General features: G+C 39.5%; 1 protein-coding gene across 3 annotated transcripts; it reads right to left on the reverse strand.

Moving 5' to 3' along the window:
• Positions 1-826: 826 nt before the first annotated feature.
• On the reverse strand, positions 827-18,383 carry LOC148641930 (uncharacterized). 3 transcript variants are annotated; one of them, XM_088617052.1, is made up of 7 exons: positions 18,332-18,371; positions 15,251-15,339; positions 7,960-8,030; positions 5,751-5,842; positions 2,944-3,796; positions 2,057-2,237; positions 827-1,351 (listed from the first exon to the last, which is right to left on the reverse strand). In XM_088617052.1, exons 4-7 carry the CDS (start codon positions 5,752-5,754, stop codon positions 1,142-1,144), a joined length of 1,248 nt encoding a protein of 415 aa, XP_088473178.1. In that variant the 5' UTR covers positions 5,755-5,842; positions 7,960-8,030; positions 15,251-15,339; positions 18,332-18,371; the 3' UTR covers positions 827-1,141. The 3 variants fall into 3 exon arrangements, with proteins under 3 accessions (XP_088473178.1, XP_088473177.1, XP_088473176.1); XM_088617051.1 differs by lacking the exon at positions 7,960-8,030 and having other exon boundaries at positions 18,332-18,383; XM_088617050.1 differs by lacking the exons at positions 7,960-8,030; positions 15,251-15,339; positions 18,332-18,371 and adding an exon at positions 7,787-7,948.
• Between the last annotated feature and the right edge of the window lie 1,085 nt (positions 18,384-19,468).

The raw sequence follows: 19,468 nt of genomic DNA on the forward strand, positions 1-19,468 counted from the left end.
GATGTGGCTGTCAATGTTGGATTAAAAAAAAACACATTGCCCGACGTTTGTTGCATTGCTTGAAAAATAACTTTATTTCGAGAGACTGGATAAGTAATTCAAGTGTTTTTTTTTAACTTCCTGAAAAACAACGAATAATTTAACTATATGTGCAAACGTTTTATGATATGTCACTGTTGTGAATGTCTGTGGACATGTGCTGGCTGGACAGGAGGCTCCACTGTACACAGAGAGGGGCGGGAGGAGGGGACAAGCCGATACATACTCTTAGAGTTTGATTAATAGGGAATATAATACAAAAATATAGTACTAAAAATAAGATACACTCTACAGACATTCACAACGGCGACTGTCAGAAGATAGGACACAGCGGCTCAGGCACCCGCTGAATTGAAAAGGGGAACTTTAATGTTCTGTATGGCTAATACTAAAGCCAATACTTCAATACTTTAATATTCTTTTCTGTATGTTTAACAATAGTGGGTACCCAGAGAAAACACACATGGACACGGGGTAATCATGCAAACTCAAAGGAGACCCATTCCAGAATCAAACCCTGGACAATGATCACAGCAGGGTTTTTGTCATTGATTGGTTATCCTAGACTCAGTCTATCTGTTTCTGGACAAGGTCTGTGCTGTTGAGAGGAATACTGGAAGGGGACTATTTTACATGTTTTGTTTGTTCATTCATATGCCAGCTGAAAATCCATTTCTCTCTAAACCTCAGAGAGTGTGCCCTATGGATCAAGATTTCCTTTAGCTGTGGCAAAGCCACCTCTTGTGTTGTGCTGAGAAATAAAAAATAAATACAAAGATGCAATAACTAACCAGCCAAATATTTTATTGATGCTGCTGAAATACAATATATATCAGAGTCAGATTAAGCATCCAAAAGAAAGAATTCGATACATGTCATACTTCAAAATTGTGAAAATTCAGCATTTCATTAAAAGTAAGAGGTAAAGAAAAGGATTTCTACCACAAGATACTCAAAAAAATACTTTTGAATATATATTTCAGATAAATGGTATGCTGCAAAAGACCAGAGTATGAAAAGCCCAAAGCATTAATTGCATCATTTTTAGCAATTACCCATAATGTATTCTGAAAAATACTCTTCATACAGGTGTCGGCCTGAGCTACTTTGAGAGGTCAAGGATTTCTTCCTTTATTCCCACTCTGGACACTGAAGCTCCAATCCATCTTCCAGTAATAGTGGTTTCATATCCAAAGACTGTGATCACCTTTGCTGTATAAGGAACATCCAGGGTTCTCTTCTGAACAACAGCCTTGAATCTCACTGCCTTCCCAGGGGGCACTGTGGCGGTCAAGGTAGATGATTCTACAACCTTCAGAGACAAAACAGCAAAGCATACTGCCATTCTGGAAATGGAATTACCAAGACATTGGGGAATAACAATTTTAACATGTTATCAGTGGCAGTGATCTATGTAGAGTCCATTGTGGAGAAGGAAGAACGTTCAGGATTTGTTGGTGGATTAGTATGGTGAAGATAAGTGATGGATACTATCAGGTGAATCAACTGAATATTTAACTCAGCTGTTTACATGGGCTGTCGGAGGACTAAGCTTTATATTTAATATAGACTTGGAAAAGGCAGGGGATACAGGTATAAGGCACACTTAAGAGAGGTTAACATTATGTGATGGTATTCTACCAGCTGTAGATGAGATGCTATTCATTTACATAAATACATAATGTATAGAATATAATGTATAGAAGATACTATCATGGGAAAAGAGTGCAGAGAGTAAACAGAGGAAAAAGGAGTAGAAATAGCCGACACACAAATGACTGGGAGTTGCAGAGAGGGGAACATGATGGGTAAATGCACTGAGAGCTGAGAACTGGAGGTACTTTTTACAAAACAAAAATGACATTTGTTAGGACCAAAGCTAATATCAAAGGTTCAGGCACAGGGCTGAAACATTTTTGTCTATCCCCAATCTGTCTCTGCTTCATATCTGAATTCATTATATACAGACCTTTATATACACCCCTCTCAGTAATCCAGGTTTTCTATCTTAACTTACCTGTTTCCTTTCCGTCTCTGTAAAGCTCCAGGTACGACTTGTACTGACATCCACGGTGATTGTAGTTTCATTCTCCGCGATCACTGGGATTCCAGCCTTGAAGGTTGTCGATGCCCCAACTGCCACAGTAAATCCATGCTCATGGGAAAAGGAGCTTTCCAGAGTAAGAGTCTCAGAAAACCTAGCCAGTTGAAAATACAATAGTTTCCTTTGGTAAATAAAATATCCACCCATCTCAGGGGAGCCAGAGCCTATCCCAACACACAATATGCCCTGGATGGGATTCCAGTCCATCACTGGGCACACTCAGACACAATCAGACTCCACTCACAAGCTACACACAGGTCTGGAATTAAACCCAGGGCACTGACACTCATTCTAACCACTGCACCACCATGCCAACCTGCTTCCTTTGCCATTCTTTCAGATCAAGATGTACAATATTACTAGTAAAAGACATTAAACATTATATTAAAGAAAGAATCCAGGAACTATGCTTGAACTCTTAAGAACAGAGCTGGAGCCTTACCAACTCTGGATATATAGGAATTTGGGAGGAAGAGAATGAAAATTTAACAAGAGGCTTGTGAGGGAATTTCATTCCAATTTAGACATTCAAATAAGATAGTGGTCTGAAGAGACCTTGAAATACAGATTTTCTCTCTTAATGCTGGCTTACCAGGAAGATGGGTTCAGGCAAGATGGTAGATGTGACCTCAGAGAGCTATAGAGGAATGCCCTACTTCCTCAGTCACCTGACCAGCTGCTAGAAATCAATTGGTCAAAGAGGATACAAAACTAGGAAACTAAAGCTTCCAAGAGGTGAGTGCACCCTGTGTAGGAAAGTCAGTTTGCACCACAAAAAGCACCAAATGTGATCAACTTACTGGAAAGTGGTAGTGTAGGGAACAGTGCCTGCAGTGTTGTCACAGTCATGTTGCCCAACGGTCAGAGGGACATTGGAAACAATCTGTGCAATGTTGACTTCAAAATCCAAGCTTAAGATTTTTTTAATGGTTTTATCTTGCGTGAAGGCGAGTATCTGGTAGAGATTGTATCCAAAGCCAAGGTTCTGGGCTCTTCCAATCCAGTTATCAGTGGCAAACTCTGGCGGTGGGGCAGAGTAGATCTTCCCTTCATTCTTGGAGACACACCACAGATTGCCATCAGGAGAGAAGGCCATGAAATGGGTAAGTTCTGCCCAGCCTTCAGTTCCAACAGTCTCACTATTGTCATGCCACTTATAGTCCGGGTCATTTGGAGGTTTTCCTTTAACCAGCTTCCCTTCTGATGTCACAGCATACAGGATACCCTCAGGGTCAAAGAACAGAGAAGGGAAAAGCCACCCTCCAGTTCCTATCTTTGTAGCAGCCCTGTACCTCCAGGACACATACTCATGCTCAGGAGGGGGACCCTTGTAAAAGTCCCCACTTTTTGTCACAGCATAGAGGCTGCCATCTGGATGGAAGAAGAGGGAGTGAAACTGATCCCATTCTCCTTTGCCAACACACTTTGCTTTAGTGGTCAGCCAGTCTTCATCCGGATTCACTGGAAGAGAACCTGTATAGATGTCTGCATTACAGACTGCGAACATCATCCCGGTCGGACTGAACAGAATGTGGGAGAAACCTTTTAGATTTCCAACATGTTTTGCATGGTCATAATAACGTTCATTGTAGTCAACTGGGGGTAATCCCATCTGGGCAGATCCTGAGCTCTCCACACCAAACAGGAACACACCTATGAATATATAAATATATCAAATATTGAAAAATATGATTTCATCTGATTGCTGCCTTTGCAAAAAGGTTTCAGACTACTATTCATCACACCTAATAAAATGCTCACACACAACAGATCAGTACATCAACAGATAAAACTGGTGATCTTGGACTGTAATCTGAGTACACATGCAGTAAAGAACTCTCAGGAGAGCAAACTCGGTCAGATAGCATGTTTTTTAACAAAAAGCGATGGTCTATCTCTGGATCACAAATGCTTCATAATAAATTCTCAAGATTCTGTATGCCCTCTCCATACCCCAATTCCAGTGTGCCAAAGAAACCCCAGAGGCACTGCTTTTCTCTTAAATGCAGTAGATCCTCCTGCTCTATTCCCTCTAGCTATAGAGATGCTGTTGTGATGAGAGTGACCTTGCAGCTCAAACCGTTTAAATTCTAGACCTTCAAAAAATATGAAGTTCAATTATAAATCTTCATTAAACATCATCCCTTCCTAGATCAGGAATACAGTTACAGGTTTTCAGTACTAACCAGGGTTTGACCAACAAATTCAACTCGATACAATTTGATACAATTCTAAAAGTAGGTCTGTAACTGAAGCTTTGGATTTTGGATTTTGTCTGGTTTTTGCTTGATTGTGCCAAGCTCTAGAGAACAAGGAGAACAAGGCGACCAACCCACACAACTGGCACACAACTGGCAGTTACGTAGGCAGTGAAACCAGAATGAGCAGAATCAGCAGTCAGGGTCAGAAGTGTGGTGATGCTGATAGTAGAAGACCTAAAGAGGCAATCGGCTCAAAGCAAAAATTCAGTATGATTAAGCACTACAAGAACAATGAGTGACACTGTCTGTGCTACCAGTGTGAACTTAGTGAAAAGCTTAACGTTGCACAAAGTGCTTAATAAGTATGGTCATCCCCGTTACTGCAACCATTCACTCAAGATTCAGCTTATGAGTATTAGAATTTTGTTTTCCTTCTAAACTAAAAGGTTCCAAAGGTTTGTGATACAGTATTTATGTACAAAAGTGTTGAAACTGGTTCAGACAAACATCTGTACTTATGTCACGCCCTCATCCCACCACATTCCCAAATGAAAGCGCACTCGTACTAATTACACTCCAGCCCTGAGCACTTCTGCCAAACGACACCGCTCCTGCCAATCAGCCAACCATGACACTCCATCAATCAGCGCACCTTCCTCCTCTCACAACACTTAAACCCTCCAGAACCCTCTGCTCTTGACCTGGTATTGGTTGCCCTTTGGAGTGCCTACCTTGCCTTCATCTTCTAAACCACTATATGGGTACAGAGCAACATACAGATTCTGCTAGCAGACTCCATCACAGGAAACTTGTGTCTGATTGAAGGGATTATAATTGAATCTTCAAAGCAGCAATGAACAATCCTCATCCTGGAGGGCTGGTGTGTCTGTGAGGTTGCACTACAACTTGGCTCTTAAAGAGCTAAAGCAGCTGGTTACTTGTTTAACTAGGTCAATTTAACTGCTTCTCTCAGCTCTCCAGGTGCTGCTGCTTTAAATAGACCTTAACCTGCAGACCTACCGATCCTCCAGGACCAGGATCGGACACCCCTGCTTTAGAGTGTTACTGCAATACTGAGTCCAGTTTCAAGACTCTGCTGAGCAGCTTACATCTGATTCCTGACACTGAATCAGTCTAGGAGCTGATGATACCTCAGGTAGCCAAACAGCAGATCTGCAAAACAGCATTGTTTTTCAGCACACTCACTCATATTGTCTAGTGCTGAAGCTTTAGCCTGATCACACATGGTTGAGAATACATAGACCTTGAATACCTGCAGACACACCAACCTTCCAGGAACAGGATTAAAGTGTGACTGCGACACCAAGTCGAGTTTCATGATCAATTGAGTTGTTGACAGCTGAGTCTCCACCCGTGAGCTCACTATCAGTTCTCAATATACTCACTCATATTGCCTGATGCTGAAGTCCTGTGAGGGTGATGGGACACGGTTTGTGTTTTAAGATGTTTCTTGCTGAAGATGAGGTAAAGTGCGTTTCTGCAAAAACAGAATTCAAGAACCAAAATACGTAGTTATTTTAAGACTTCTTATTCCCTTGCATGAACTTATAAATCTCCCCATCTTATAAGAACATGTTACTTTAACAATACTATATGAAAAAGTCCATGAACAATGTTTGTGTTATACAAAAAATATTCAACAACCAAAATAATTTTATTTCTTATCTGCAGGAACATATTTCCTATAAAACCCCACAACTTACAATAATGAATGTTACATCTATGATTAACACATGTATATATACAGTATGTATACAAGTGCATTCTAGGTTTTAATTTAAGACATCACACACCAGATGGGTTTTGTCAATATCAACTGTTATGGTAAACAGACCAATCGCTGGAGTAACTAGATGATATGAGGCTTTATTTGCAGGGGAAAATGACTAAAAGCTAAATTTAAGGGAATATAGACAAAATGAGATTTTAAAAGACAGAATTGAGGTAAAGGCAGGTGCAGTGCAGGGAAGGCAAAACAAGTGAACAGAAACACACCCCCACCTCCCTACTGGACCCACAAACACCTCTTCCAGCAGCAGCCTTAGCTTTCCCAGGAGTCTCCCACCCAGGTACTGGCCAGGCTCACACTGCTGAGCTATGAGCTGCACAGTGACATATCTGCTGGGTATATTTGAGATTGTTGCAAGAAGAAAAGTAAATTCAAGATATGTGGCACATGTGCTGTGTTACGCAAACTTTGTTTAGACTCAATTCAGTGAATACTTGTTTTTAAAATTTAACCTCTGTCACCTCTAAGTGTTCAGTTTGAATAATCAATCTTTGATTAATAATATTCATACATTATAATAAATGATTTGTATACACAAACATTACATGTTTTTACATCATGTCATATTTCTTTTTATAGAAAGAAAACCTCTTCCACATTGCATGACCTGGAATAGAACATTGAGGAAATCATGCTTATTGAAGAACTAATAAATTCAACTGTATGCTCCAGATATTGGTGGACTGTAGCTTTACAACCTTCAAGCCTGATCCTAGTACCTTACAGGACACAATCTAGCGAGCACAAAAAGCTGTTCACCAAAAAACCAAACTACCACTAAACCCTGTTTTTGAGCAAACTAAAACCTTTCTGCATCCATCCGTTTTCAAAATACTTCATTCAGAACAGGGTCACAAGGAAGCCAGAGACTTTCCTTGTAAGCAACAGTCACAAGGTGGGATACACCCTGGATGGGATACCATTCCATTGCAGGGAAAACAGATATGTTTCTACACCCTTTACCAATTAACGAATTATTAACAATGTAAGCAACACTATGACTATCTACAGGCATGTTAGAACCTTTAGCTGCCTCTAGTGGCAAGTCGGCTGCCATTATAGACCTCTCTAAAGCTGATGCATCACACACATACAGTATAACAATATTTCAATGCATTTATGTATCAACACGTATATTCTGAAATGACCAGCAAAAACTTGTCACACCTGAAGAAAGCTCAACAGCCAAAACAATGTCTTTCTCTTTACTATTTTTCAGCATGTGGTTAGTGGGCAACGCTGTGGTTCAGGAGGTTAGCATTGCTGCCTTGTGGCACTGGGAGCCTCGGTTCAATTCTGGATCTTGAGTGCTGTCTGTGTGGAGTTTGAATGTTCTTTTTGCATTTATGTGAGTTTTCTCCTGGTGCAGTTAGAAAAAATGTCCCTCCCTGGTGTGAGTGGGTGTGTGTCCTGCGATGACCTGGTGTCCTGTCCAGGGTGTATCCTGCCTTTTCTTTTCATTACGATATCTTCCAGATCAAAACTAAAAGATTTCATCACCAATGTTCCATAAAACAAATGTTTTCCATCATATTTTCCCTTAACAAACAGATTGCCCACACTGACAGGAAAACCAGAGAGACAAAGCACGGTTTGCAACAAAGAGATTCACAACATCTTCTTATTACCAACCTGATCGGGTCCCCCGCACCTGAAGAAGGCTCAAGAGCAGAAAAGGTGTGTTTCTCCGTTTGCTTTGTCAGGATGGGATTAAATTGTTATTGAACAGAACTTTGGGTGGAGGTCAAATTTTAATCTGCTTCCCTGCTGTGAAAGCCCACTGGCTGAAAAAGCACGGCACTCACCTTTTATACAGTAGGTTCCCTCCCTCCTCCCCAACATCAGCAATTTCTCAGAATTGGCTCCGCTCATTCATCTGAAGTGAGGGAGATTGCAACAGTGCTAATTTTCAAGCAACAGTTATCTCCTCAGCCTGGCGAGTTAAAGCTCAAGTACTAAGCTATCTGGTTATATTTTATCCAGCTTGTTCATAATTGTTAGAACTGGACTGAACAGTTGAACCTTTATTTGTCACTATTCCAGTTATCCTCTAAGGCAACACAGCTGGATAATTAAAGCTGTCTGTCATTGTGCCTCTGCTAAGCATTGCATGAGTTTGAATAACCTTTTCTTTTAAATCACCACTAATATAAAGTTTTTTTATGTCTGTTCATGGTTTGATGTAAATATACCTACTACTGTATATACATCTGAATTACCTGTATATATGCAAATATATTTTTGTTGAATTTTCAGAGCCACCAATGTGAAATTTCACCTGCTGCTGAAGTTCTGTGTTCAGCCTTGGCTTGTTTCCCTTAATTATAATGCTTTTTACATTGAGCAATAATAAATGATCTATCAAAAATGCTCATTTTGAAATATAAAAGGGACAACCTCAGAATTCTCAAGAAGAATATCCTGTCAAATTATTAACCATTTTATACAAAGGGTAGTGCAAGGCATACATTAACTTTTACCAAATTGTTTTAAAAATATTTTTCTATTCCTTTTGAGAAGGTCATACTATTGTACTATTATACAATAATAACAGCTGAATTTAAGTAGAAATGAAGTTTAAGAATACCTGTTTAAGTTTAAGTTGCCAAGATCCCAAGATGATCATCTTAAATGATGATGAAATCAGTGTTTATATTGTACATGGTTAGTTGCAGAGGATTTTTAAAACAACAATTATTATTAAGTAGTAGTATTTAATACAGAATGTTTAAGGGTACATAATCTCAAGGGACTGCATAATAAAACACACAAAAGATACACGTATGCACAATTTTGAAACAGTATATTAAATCAAAAGCTAAAGTACAGTTCAGCTGAGCTAGTTGGAAAAAGGCAGAGATCAGTGGATTATGACTTCGGAAAGCTGGCAGTAGTTTGCCGGAATGAGGGCTTGTCTCTGCTGGATCAGTGCTCACAAAATGACTGGGAAAAGGATGGTTTATGTGCCTAGATCAAGTAGGCACATTCACTCAGGTAGCTCAAAGTCGGAACATTGATCTTGCAGACAAAGCTGCCTTAAATAACCTGCCTAGTGAGCAGATTGAGAAAAAGATTGGCTGCTGGTCTGATAAAGATCCGTCCCGATCTCGTTCGCACGGGGTCGGTGTCAAAGCAAGGAGGTTCGGCTTGCTCCTAACCTAGGTCCAAATGATCATAAAACTAGCTAATTCTTAGATTAAACAGTGTTTTCTGTTCGATGAATGCATTCAAATATATTTTTGCATTCTCTGTCTGAAACTACACAGGTAGAAAAAGGTGCTTAATATGTTTTCAAAAATAAAGTGGAATGAAGATCATAAAGAATTTCGTCTTTAATATAAGGTGTTTAAGTGGAACAAAGCCAGCATTATGAGATCTTTAAGGATTGAGTAACTTTGCCAGAGGCACTGGAATGCACTTAAAAATGTAAGAGATGAGATCAGTTGGTAGTAAAATTCAGAGAACTCACATCCCCCTTCTAGGAAGTAGCAGAAACAAATGAGCTCAGTGGGCTGAAAAGGCATCATCTCACTTGTTTAGAAAAAAAGCATTTAACTCCAGTATGTCCAGAATTCAGCTGCAAGGATCCTGACCAGACCATGCGCAAGTGATCACATTACTCCTGTCCTGGAGTCCTTGCACTGGCTTCCTGTAAGGTATCATATTGACTTGAAAATCTTTATGATCACCTATAAAGCTCTACATGGCTTGGCACCTCAGTGTGTTTCTGACGTATTACCCTCCTTGTCCCCACTTCGCTTTGTTCATCTGATTCTGATCTCCTGTTTGTCCCCCAAGCTAGACTAGACTCTGGGTGATAAGTCCTTCTCTTCTCTTCGGCTGCGCCCCAAAGCTCTAGAATACTATCTCCAAATCAGAGAGTCACCTACCTGAACACATTCAAATCCAGTCAAAACCTTCTTCTTCAGAAAGCTTTTAAACGCAATCGATGTCAGTATCTGCTCCTTTCTTTATACTGATTTTGTTATCTTCTATATTTGTTTTTGCTTTCTTTTGCTTTTCCTGTAATGCACTTTGAGAAGATACCTTTGAAGGCACTAAAATCTTCTTTTGTTGTTTCTGAGCTGTTTCAGAGGTCATCAGTGAAGTTACACAGCATTCGGGTGAAAGGACCTCTGAGCTGCCCTAACCTCACCTGCTGGGTCTCCATGCCTTTTTTCATCCTATCAGTTGCAGTCAAATGGTGTTTTATCTACTTATTCCTGACCTGCTGCTAACCGTGTCTCAGGCTCCAGGTTGACCGTTTTCCTCCATGTTACTAAACTCTAAAATTTCCACTCTTTAATCTACCTCTGGGCTTGGCATCATATGCGGCACAAAGTCATCCCCTTTGGTGTTTTTGGCACCGGTAAATAGATCTGTGTTAACTAAAGTGTTCTCTGAAGCTTAGTGTCCCATAAGTTCCGTCTGTCCCCTAATGTGTGTGTAAATCCTGGTGTGGGTTTTTGGTTTTGAAAAAGAGAATAAAGGCAGGTGCTTGTGTGCCTACACTGTCTCCTCTTGTCCTTTATCCTGAACAAACCCCTAGTCATTACAATATACAGTATATATAAAGTGCATTCTACAGTAAGTGTTAATTTAAGACATCACACAGCAGATGGGTTTTGTCAATATCAATTGTTTTGGTAAACAGGCCAAGCGCTGGGGTAACAAAATATTATGAGGCTTTATTTGCAGGGAATGTCACTGGCCAAGCAACTAGGTTTGGCTTAAAAAAATACACTCCCAAAACAGCAGTCTTCAAACGCAAACAAAACTGGATTTATTGCCTTCAAACTGATCATCAAAAAAAGCCTCACTAAAGCACCTCAGCCCACCTTGACAGCAAGGCACCATCCCTCTACTGCCCTCTCCCAGTCCCTCTTATACTGTAGCTCCTTCTTTCCAAGGGGCCTCCTCCCTTAAAGAGACTTGCTCATATCTTTTAAAAGAAGTGGACAATTTTGAAACAAATGAAGTAGCTTAATTATAAACTTTACCAAAGCCATGTGAGGGTTTTATACATTTAAACAAAAAAATCTAACAGTAACCTTTCCATTTAAGATCAGCACTTACACACAGTCTGTGCATGTCCAATCTATGGACTGGGTACGAATGGTCTCATTCCACACAACATGTCCACTATGCCAAAAACGTTGACACAAGATTGTGGAATCAGGGGAAGATTTCTTTTAAGCTTATGCTTGCAATTACGTAGTACAGTATGTGTTCTGTACTGTATGTGTATGTAATGTGACTTTGTCAAACAGTTCTTTGCCTCTATGTTTTTTTTCCAAATTTCAATTTTAAAAACACAAAAAGGCAGTGCTCATAATTCTTCCTTAGTATGGAAATTGTACAAACTGTTCAACAGAAGTGTACATTGCTAATTAAAGGCACATTATGTAATAATAATAGTGGGGTAACATAATGAACATTATCCTTTACAGAACCTACTGATATAACAGCCAGAGCTGCAAGCTCTTTTAAATTTACTGGATCATTGCTTTTGTGTGGAAATACCATGGCAAAGCAATGAGTTAGAAAAGCATTGAAATGGATATCATTTTGGGAAATCAAAACACACTGAACTGACTTCAAGTCATCCTCATTTTACACACTGTTCTGGTAAGTAGATTGTTTTTAAAAAGTGCAAAAAAATATTTTTTTAAATCTAAAGCTTTATATTGAAAAACAAATGGCTTAATATAAACTACATTTAATTGGATTTTTTTTGTCCAGGACCATTTTGTTCTCAGGTATATGAAATAACACGAAAGCTGGATGTGTTGTGAGACGTGACAAATAAAAGAATACAGTATTGCTTCGCGGTGACCATGCATTGCATTTATTGTATGAGTTATTAAAATTCATATCTGACTTGTTAATGTTTGGATCTTCACTGTGACAATACCTTCAAATGTTTAAAACTATATTTTATGTATATATGTGGACAACTGCTCCATATTTTTGTGATTTGGTTTGATGGTTACTGTCTCTCTCGATACATGTACTGTACAGTTGCGTGATTTTTTAGATCAGCAAGTGTGGCATACTGTGTGGCACAGTGGCGGAGTGGTTAATATAGGGTGCCACCTGTGTGGAGTTTGTATGTTCTCCCCATGTTCATATAGGTTTTCTCCAGATGCTCTGTTTTTTTTTCCACAGTCCTGGCCCTGGTGTGGGTGTTTGTGTCTGTGTATGCCCAGAGATGGACTGGTGTCTCGCCCAGGGTGTATTCTGCATTGTTCTCTTTTCTCGTTTCACCCTGAATTGGATGAACTGGTTAGGATGACAAAATGTTTGGATGACAAAAACTGAAACCCTCAGAGTAATTAATTACTTTTCTCAATTGTTAATAGCTGTTTAAGTAGTAGATAGTTTGAAAATAAATACCAAATTTAGAACTGGTAACTGTGGTAAATATACAACAGTTGGCTATACAAATATTTGTTTTCTTAGTAATATCCAGGTGATGAATCCTTCAATGTGGAAGCCTCTCTGATTGTGAATGTCTGTTATCAGCTTAGACTTTATACTTTTCACACACTAATTTCACATGCAAAAACAAGCCAGGCTTCTCTCTAAATTCTTCCACCTGCCAGGACACATAACTAATATGTAAATCAGTTCTCCTGAAGTGAGATTGACTTGATTACAGGTACCTTTGAAATCATTTCAAAGTTTTCCTGAGATATTATTACTTTTATTTTTAAGACTTTTATCTCCTCATGTGGGAAGGAATGTTATACATTTTATAAAAGCTTGTCTTTTAGCTTCTTAACTCTGGCAAGTGGAAACATACTAGGGGGCATCTATACTGTAGGTCAGTGGAAAACTAGAGCTCATGTCTTAAATGTAGTAAAAATGGAAGTCGAATGTCTTGTTTTGCGAATGTAAGCAATAACGAAAGTCTTAATAAGGAGTCGTTGTCACGGATATCGGAAGGGAGAAACAGTGGAGAAGCAGGAGAGTGAAAAAGACCCTGTGCGAATAAACAGCTCTTCTTTTCACCAACATCCGTATGTACAGTATGTATACTGTAAGTATATTTAGATTTATGTACATATGTTTCCATATGTTGAATCTAATTCTGTATATACATTTTAATTATAAACAGAGCTGCAATTATTTATAATAATTGTACATATTTCAAGCAAATATTACCCCTTTTCTCAATTTCTTAAATACAATTCCTGAAACAGTATTGACACTGTTAAAAGATTAAACACCTATCCCCAAATTCTGTTTATAAATAACACATTACACATTTGCTTAAGATTTTGCTAATGGTTTTATCTTGCGTGAAGGTGAGTATCTGGTAGTGATTGTACCCAATGCCAGTGAGAACCCAATGCACTCATTGGGATTGTACCCAATGAGTATCTGGGCTCTTTCAAGCCAGTTATCGGTGGCAAACTTTGGCAGTGGAGCAGAGTAGATCTTCCCATCATCCTTGGAGACATACCACAGATTGCCAACAGGAGAGTAGGCCATGAAATAGGCAAGTTCTGCCCAGCCTCCAGTTCCAACAGTTTCAGCATGAGTGAGCCAGTCAGAATCCTTTTGAGTGGGAGGTTTTCGTTTAACCAGCTTCTCTTCTGACGTCACAGCATACAGGATACCCTCAGGGTCAAGGAGCAGAAAAGGCAATTGCCACCCTCCAGTTCCGATCTTCGTAGCAACCCTGTACCTCCAGAACAAGTACTCATTCTCAGGTGGGGGACTGATGTAAAATTCACCACTTTTTACCACATCTCAGAGGCTGCCTTCTGGATGGATGAAGAGGGAATGAAACTGATCCCATTCTCCTTTGCCAATTTTTTTCATTTCAGCCAGTCTTCATCGGATTCACTGGAGGAGACCCTGCATAGGACTGCAAAAATCATCCCGGTCGGGCTGAACAGGATGCGAGAGAAGCCTTTCAGATTTCCGACATGTTTAGCATGATAATAGAAGCTTTCTTTGAAGTTAACTGGGCCAATCCTGAGCTCTCCACACCAAACAAAACACCTATGAATACATTCAATATTGAAAGTGTAAGACCAGTTCTTTTAATCCGGAATAGTGAGAAAACACAGGGGGAAAAGTCATGCAGGAGAAGGGAATAAAAACAGGGGGGTGTGTCCATAGAGTGCTGGTGATCCGGGGAGGTGTGGCCGAGGCAAAGAATCCTAGAAGAAATCCAAAGGAAAATCCAAAACTGAGTGAAAGTCCATGGCCGGGTGATCCATCCAAACAAAAGATTAGACGGAAGGAGACTGGAACAGGGGGCAGGTGTGGGAAATAAGGCAAATGAGGAAGACCCGGAGCGCCTTTAAGGAGGAGGGACTACAATCGTGACAGAAAGATCAATGGGTTGCATCACAGTAATGCTTCTATGATTTAGATCACAGTTAAGGAAGTGGTCAGACAACCTAAAAAAATACATCCATTATAACACGTTTTCGATTGTTACCTGCTATCAGTGGAAAATGACATCCTCTCACAATCCAGTCCATCACCAATAGATTGGTTAGCAAGAGGCTAACAGGGGAGGAATTCAAGAAAATCATTTCACAAAAAAATGAGAGGGAGCTCTCAAGGAGAGGAGTATGGTGGTGCTCCTGGTACAAGTGACCGCTGACTTCCTTCTCTGAGCTGCAAGAAGATTGAGCAACAGTGGTGTGCCAGTGTGAACCAAGTAGGGAAACATTTAAGGAAGTGAAGCGAAAGTTAAAACAAGTGGTGCTTGTGCTCCTTTTCTAGGAGCAGCACTTAATGGTTAATAAACATATCAAGTCTAGTGATAGCTACTGTAAGATGGTAATCATTAACCTTCAATGGCTAAAGCTTACTTTAAAGTAAGTAAACTTACTTCTAAACCGTAAGCCTTACCACGTTCTCTAACCCAGCTCTTAAGCGGTTAAACCAGTAACCAGCTGGCTTAGTAACCTCTCAGTTGTTCGGGTGCTGCTACTTTAAAAAGACCTTGATGGGACATTTGATGGGACATCCCTTCTTTCAAGCATTACTGCAACAGCAAGTCCAGGTTCAAGATGACCGCTGAGCAGCTGTCAAATTGGCAACCCAATCTAGAAGACTCCACATACTCACTCATATTGTCTGCTGCTGAAGTCCTAACCTGGTCAGACAGTTGAGGTTAAGATGTTTCTTGCTGAAGACAAGGCAAGTGTTCTGTGCACCTGCAAAACAGTTCCACAGCCAAAATAGTTATTTTAAGATAGATCTCCCAAGCTAGTATCTTTGAGAGAGACACCAGATTTGGTTTATCAGTAGCATTTTCTATTAGAAAGAAGGGCTCACCAGGATATAGAGGAAAACGCACATAGGCTTAATATTGTAACGATCATCATCCCTCCTCTAGGGTGTGCTCTGACTCTTTTTGTATTTTAGTTTGATTATTACTTTCACCTGCCCCTTGCTCCGTGTGTATTATTTAAACCTGTGCCTCCGAAGCTCTGTTCTTGGCATTGGAAGATGGGCTCCACAAGGTTTGCCTATTCCCTGGGCTCGCGGGTAACCCGAGGACAGGTCTTATTCCCCAGCGTCCTGACCATCTGGGTCCAGGGCTCGTAGCACCCGGCTCTGTTATGGTTTTACTCTTCCAAATTCCTACTTCCTTGTTCCTGTGTTAGTCTCGGATGGACCTCCTGGTAATGGACTTTGGACTGCTTCCTGGTTTGTTTGTTTTTCCCAAAAGCCAAAAATAGGTCTGAAAATATGCTAAGCTATACCTGAAATTCATAAAGCAGGTATTATAAATCGAGGGATGGGTGCACACAAAAATAATACACAGCTCGTGGGAAAAGACGGTACAGCTTTAGAAAAAGGAAACAATCTGCATTCATTTAGGTGATATTAATAATACATTTTTGAACAAGCAAAAGAATTTTCAGCTGATTTAATCTTTACTTTGATTTTATAGTATTTCAAGATAAGATTATATGTTAATTTTTTTATTTGATTGTTATGGTTATTGGATGTGACTATTGAACTCTCTTAGGAATCTAGTAATTAACACCTGGCTCTTATCAGCATTCGCAGTTCTCAGAGAGCTCAAAAGAAAGAAAGGAACTGGGGTGTTTCCTGAGTTATACTAAGTCTGAGACATAATGAAATAATGTTCCGGTTTACCTTGGTTAGTTAAGTTCTGGATAAGTGATTAAGAGTCTTCTGTCAGGAAGTGTTAATTGTCAGAACACTCTTTGAGTGTTGCTGATTATGCGGTGGCCAATCAGAATTGGTTTACTGGTCGCTTCCTTGAATATAAGGTTTTACCCTGCTTTTAGTGCCAGGCATTGTCAGATTTGTAACATCCTTGGTGTCAGCTTGTAAACTCGGACATACTCCAGTACTTATCCTTTCGGTTTTCTCGTTGTGGATCTTCGGCATAGGCTCCCGGTTATTCTGGTTCCAGAATTCTTTGTGAATCTATCTCCAGTTACCTGGGTTGTGAAGTTCCTGGTTTTCTGGGTCCTGGTTTTACCCCGTGGGAATGGCCTTGTATCCGTTCATGGTGACAGATGCCTTCGTATGGAGAAGTGCTCGTCTTGGGATTTGGGACTCTATATTTGGGTTACATCGCTGAAATCTGGTTTTGGAGGGACTTGTCTAATGCCTGTATTTGAACTTGTAAATCCTGATATCCTATTTGCTTGATATCCTTGACCTCAGACTGTGTTTTAGACAATATTATAGTGTTATTTCCCATGGGTTTGTTATAAAAACTTTGTATTCAAAAGTATGTTCGAACTATAGTTTTGGTCCTTACCCTTTAAGGGATTCTGCTGTGCCACATAGGGTCTACAGATGCAGCCATTCAAAGTGCGCGTTACAGACATGTACTGCAGGTGGCGTCGCGCATTGTGACGCAAGATGACGCATGGCACCGCAGTATGTGATTGGTTGACCGACAGGGGCACTCGTGGTCCGTTGGTCTGTCGTAGAAAGACTTACAGTAAACATCTTTGCTGTGCCCGTTCTAGATATTTAATTTTACCACTGAAGGGAAATCTTAGTAGCTGAACATAAAAAGAATAGGAGCATACTGTAACGTGTGTGAAGGCCATAAACAATATTAATTTTGGAACATAAACTTACAGTATATGGCTGGTCTTGGTACTTTAAAGAAAAAATACACACCAGTATTCCATTTCTCCCTAAACATTTTAAGCATCGAAGTCTTTAACTAAAGAGATACCGGAGTCAACAAGCATACTTTTAGAATTTGATTAAAAGGGAATATAATATTGAATCGCGTATATATTTTATGAAAGCAAGATTGCTCAGCTGGACAAAAGTACACAACCTACCTTTATCAGAAATATTTATGCATCAAAGCCTTTACCGAAGATATTACTAATAGTATTAATAATGAATGACATTGGACAAGCTGTATACTCAAAGTATAATTTCTTTAGCACATTTGTATAAGCACTTGGAATCTGTCCAAGCCATACTTTGTCAGGCATTTTGTTTTACTTCCCTTAAAAACTCCCTTGCTTTTAACAGGGCGTTTCATAATTTCTAACTACGAAAATGATTTAAAATGCGACACTTATCATTCAACTAGAGCTCAAAATATCACAAGGATCCTCAAGAGCACAGCAAAGACTGTATTAAAAGATACTTGTATGAGATACATGAGAATCCAGGCTTTTTTATCAATGCTTTCTTTTCCGTATACCAGATTTTATGGAACCACTTCAGAAGGGTGTCAGCCAGTCAGATTCCAGGAATCGGTACTTTAAAGGAAAAATACACACCGGTATTCCATTTCTCCCTAAACATTTCAAGCATCGAAGTATTTAACTAGCATGTGAAATAGCGTGTGAAAAAGTGGTAGTTTTAAGCTTTTCTGCTAATATAATATGGAATCGCGTATCTAAAGAATTTAATAACGTTATGATTATATTTGTGTACTGCGACAGGGCTATGTAGGGCTGTTTCGCCTCTGTCTTCATGCAATTCCCCCTGTAGCCTACTGGTCTACGTGCCTGCTTACCAACTCATTTGTTGTGTGTTCGAATCCAGCTGGTGCTGGACTCTACTTTTAACAAACATTTCTTCGAAAAAATAGAATAGCGATATTATGGACAATCAATTGACTTTTAGATTTCAAAATATCACAACATGATCGATTCTAAGTCATTTTTGATAACAATGAATAGTCACCTTCTTCCCTTCTGACAACGGTCCCTGCTTCTGCTTCCTGCTTCTATTGTGTGTGTGTGTGCAATAGAGTAATTTTTTATAGAGAAATAGAGGCTGGACAGTATGCGTTACAATATAAACATTTATATTGATTTAAATCGTGTTCTGATTTAAATCACAAACGCGTGTTTAATTATATGTATTTTTTAATCATAATCAGGCTAATGCAACATAAATTGATACTGTATCTTTGTCTTCTAAGTATCTTAATAAACTTTCAGCATAGCTTTCTACCCGTTAAGATTTATATTTCTTGGGATTTTGGGATCAAACGAAATTTTATCAAATACGTATTTGACGATATTTGTCAAATACGTGATTGTATTTCTGAATGTTATGTTACACCTACAGTAGTTCACTGCTTTAAATACATCGAATTAAGAAAGTTATGTGTAGCACTTTAGATCTTTTTTTCTGAACCAGGGAAAATCTGATCATGTTTCTCTATAACAATAATAAAAAAAATGTATTTTACATGTCACCTTTAAAAGTGGCATCTCAAAGCAATACAGTAGATCGAAAAACAATTAAAAGGGACCAAAGTAAATACCAGACAAACGCAAACGCGTTTTTAATAAAATGCTTTTATTCATTCCGCAGAGAGAGAGGGACATCCAACAGAGAGAGACACACACACCGGTTTCCATTGACAAAATTGTTTTTTTTTTCAATTCCTCTTGTCTAACAGGAATGTTTTGTTTGTGGTTAGACTAGAGGAAAATATCGCCTCCTTCTACGAAGCATTTCGTTGATCCGATCACGAATTCTTTTCCAGTCGCACGAAGTAAGGGTAAACTTACACCATACCGATGAGCTAATGCCAGGGAAAGACACCATTTCCTTTTTCTGATCACTCGGTTTCTGGATACACATCTCACCTGTCCTGTTCTTTGTTTTCCTGGTTTGCTGATTATGCCTGCTGCGGTCCACTCCTACCCTCACAGCTGAAGAATACTATTTTAAATTTCTTGGCGCGGTTCATTAACCCTTGTATGTGCTGTCCGCGCCCAAAAAAGTCAAAAACCGTGCTCAAAATGCAATTTAGAGCTTTCTGGCAAGAGGAGACACCCAAATCAATGTAACATGCCACAGTTTGTG

The sequence above is a fragment of the Lepisosteus platostomus genome, chromosome 23 (genome assembly GCF_059453375.1).
Source record: "Lepisosteus platostomus isolate fLepPlt1 chromosome 23, fLepPlt1.hap1, whole genome shotgun sequence".
NCBI classification, from domain to species: Eukaryota; Metazoa; Chordata; class Actinopteri; order Semionotiformes; family Lepisosteidae; genus Lepisosteus; species Lepisosteus platostomus.